This window comes from Artemia franciscana, chromosome 4 (assembly GCF_032884065.1).
Source record: "Artemia franciscana chromosome 4, ASM3288406v1, whole genome shotgun sequence".
Taxonomy (NCBI): Eukaryota; Metazoa; Arthropoda; class Branchiopoda; order Anostraca; family Artemiidae; genus Artemia; species Artemia franciscana.
The window spans coordinates 27,264,998-27,266,730 of NC_088866.1; the positions used below are offsets into that span (position 1 = coordinate 27,264,998).

Consider the following 1,733-nt stretch of genomic DNA (forward strand, 5'->3'; position numbering starts at 1 on the left):
TGCAATGTGCAGGGAAGCATTCATCAGCAGAATGTCATCTTAAGAATAACCAAGTCACTACCAACAAAGACATGCATAAATGTGCCAATTGTCTTGGAAATCATTCTTCAACTTCACCAGCCTGTCAAATTAGAGTGAAAAATAAAGAGATTCTGAATGTGGCTCAAAAATATCAAGTTAGCTTTAAAAGAGCTCAAGTTATGTACAGAAGTTATGCCCAAGCAGTTCATAGTAGTGCATTAAAACCTGAAAGAACCAATGTAAATAGAATATGGACAGACACCATAGACTCGGTGAAACGTCAAACTATAACAGACACAGTGAATAAAATCTTGATTGCATTGGCTCTATCCCCTGAAGTGCTTTCAATAGGCTCAGCTCCAATTGCAGAAAGAGTGGAGAAGATATGTGAATTTATGGATAAACTCAATTTGACAACAGTTGACACCAGTTTCATAAGAGATCAGTGTGCTAACAAATGACTTTAAATCTAAAAATACTATCATGGAATGCCAGATCACTTGTGAAAGTTAATAAGGACCTTCTTGTGCAGTTTTGTTTGGAAAATCAAATAGATATCTTTTGTATCCAAGAGACATTCCTTAAACCTTTTATAAAGACACAGTTTCATGGTTATAGGGTCATACGACAAGACAGAACAGATCGTGACAAAGGGGGAATCATTATTGGAGTGAGAAATCACATTCGGTTTAATCAACAATGGGTTAATTTAAGTCAAGGAAGAGCCAAGATAATAGGATGCATAATGTTTATAGATCGCCAGAAGAAAATAAATATTTTCAATATTTACAACCCTGATGGAAGTGAAAACAATTTAAGAGAAACATTTGAACAAATGATGCATAGTGTACCTAGTCGAGAATTAATAATAGCTGTAGGAGACTTTAATGCCCACAGTGAGAGTTGGTGCACATGTGGCCGATCCAACAATGCTGGAAGAGATATTGAAGATTTTCTTATGAATAATAATGACCTATGCCTTTTAACCCCAAAAGATTTACCTACCCACCTTAACCATAATACTGGACAATACAGCACCATAGACCTAGTGTTCTCTTCCCCACATATTGCTCCTACCACAAAGGTGACATCTTTAAGGAATACAATACTATATAGTGACCATCTTCCAGTGATGAATGAGTTAAATGGCTGTAATAATATACAAGCCAATAACATAGCACATAAGTTCAAATTGAAGAAGACTGATTGGAAAACTTTCTTAACTGCATTAGAAAATGTCCATATTGAGGAGCAGTTAAAGGACGTGTCTTCATCAGAAAAAAAGATTAAGATATTTCAAACGGCGTTAATGGATGTTGTGGATAAAGTTGTTCCCAAAATTAGTACACACAAATTGAATCACAAATTCACTAAGTGGTGGAATGAAACATGCACCAAAGCGAAACATGACCTTAAAGATGCGAAGTCCAATTATGAACGCTTTCCTACCTTTCATGGATATGTATAGTACCAACGAAAGGCTGCTGAATTTAAGAAAATAGTAATTGCTGCTAAACGAGAAAGCTGGATTAATTTCCTCAATAAGTTAGATTTTAGAGTCCCTGCATCAAGAGTCTACTCAACAGTTAAGAGTCTGATTATTGGAAGTCGTGAAGATCAAAGAAATCCTCCAATAACATACAAGAATTCCACCCAAGTTACCGATCAAGTAATAGCTGAAGCAGCTGTATAGAGGACTCAAGAATATACAG

At 35.8% G+C, this 1,733-nt stretch overlaps 1 protein-coding gene across 1 annotated transcript; it reads left to right on the forward strand.

Annotated features, from left to right (window-relative positions):
* Positions 1 to 478: 478 nt before the first annotated feature.
* On the forward strand, positions 479 to 1,489 carry LOC136025736 (uncharacterized). Its single transcript, XM_065701723.1, has one exon. It carries the CDS (start codon positions 479 to 481, stop codon positions 1,487 to 1,489), a length of 1,011 nt encoding a protein of 336 aa, XP_065557795.1.
* Positions 1,490 to 1,733: the final 244 nt, after the last annotated feature.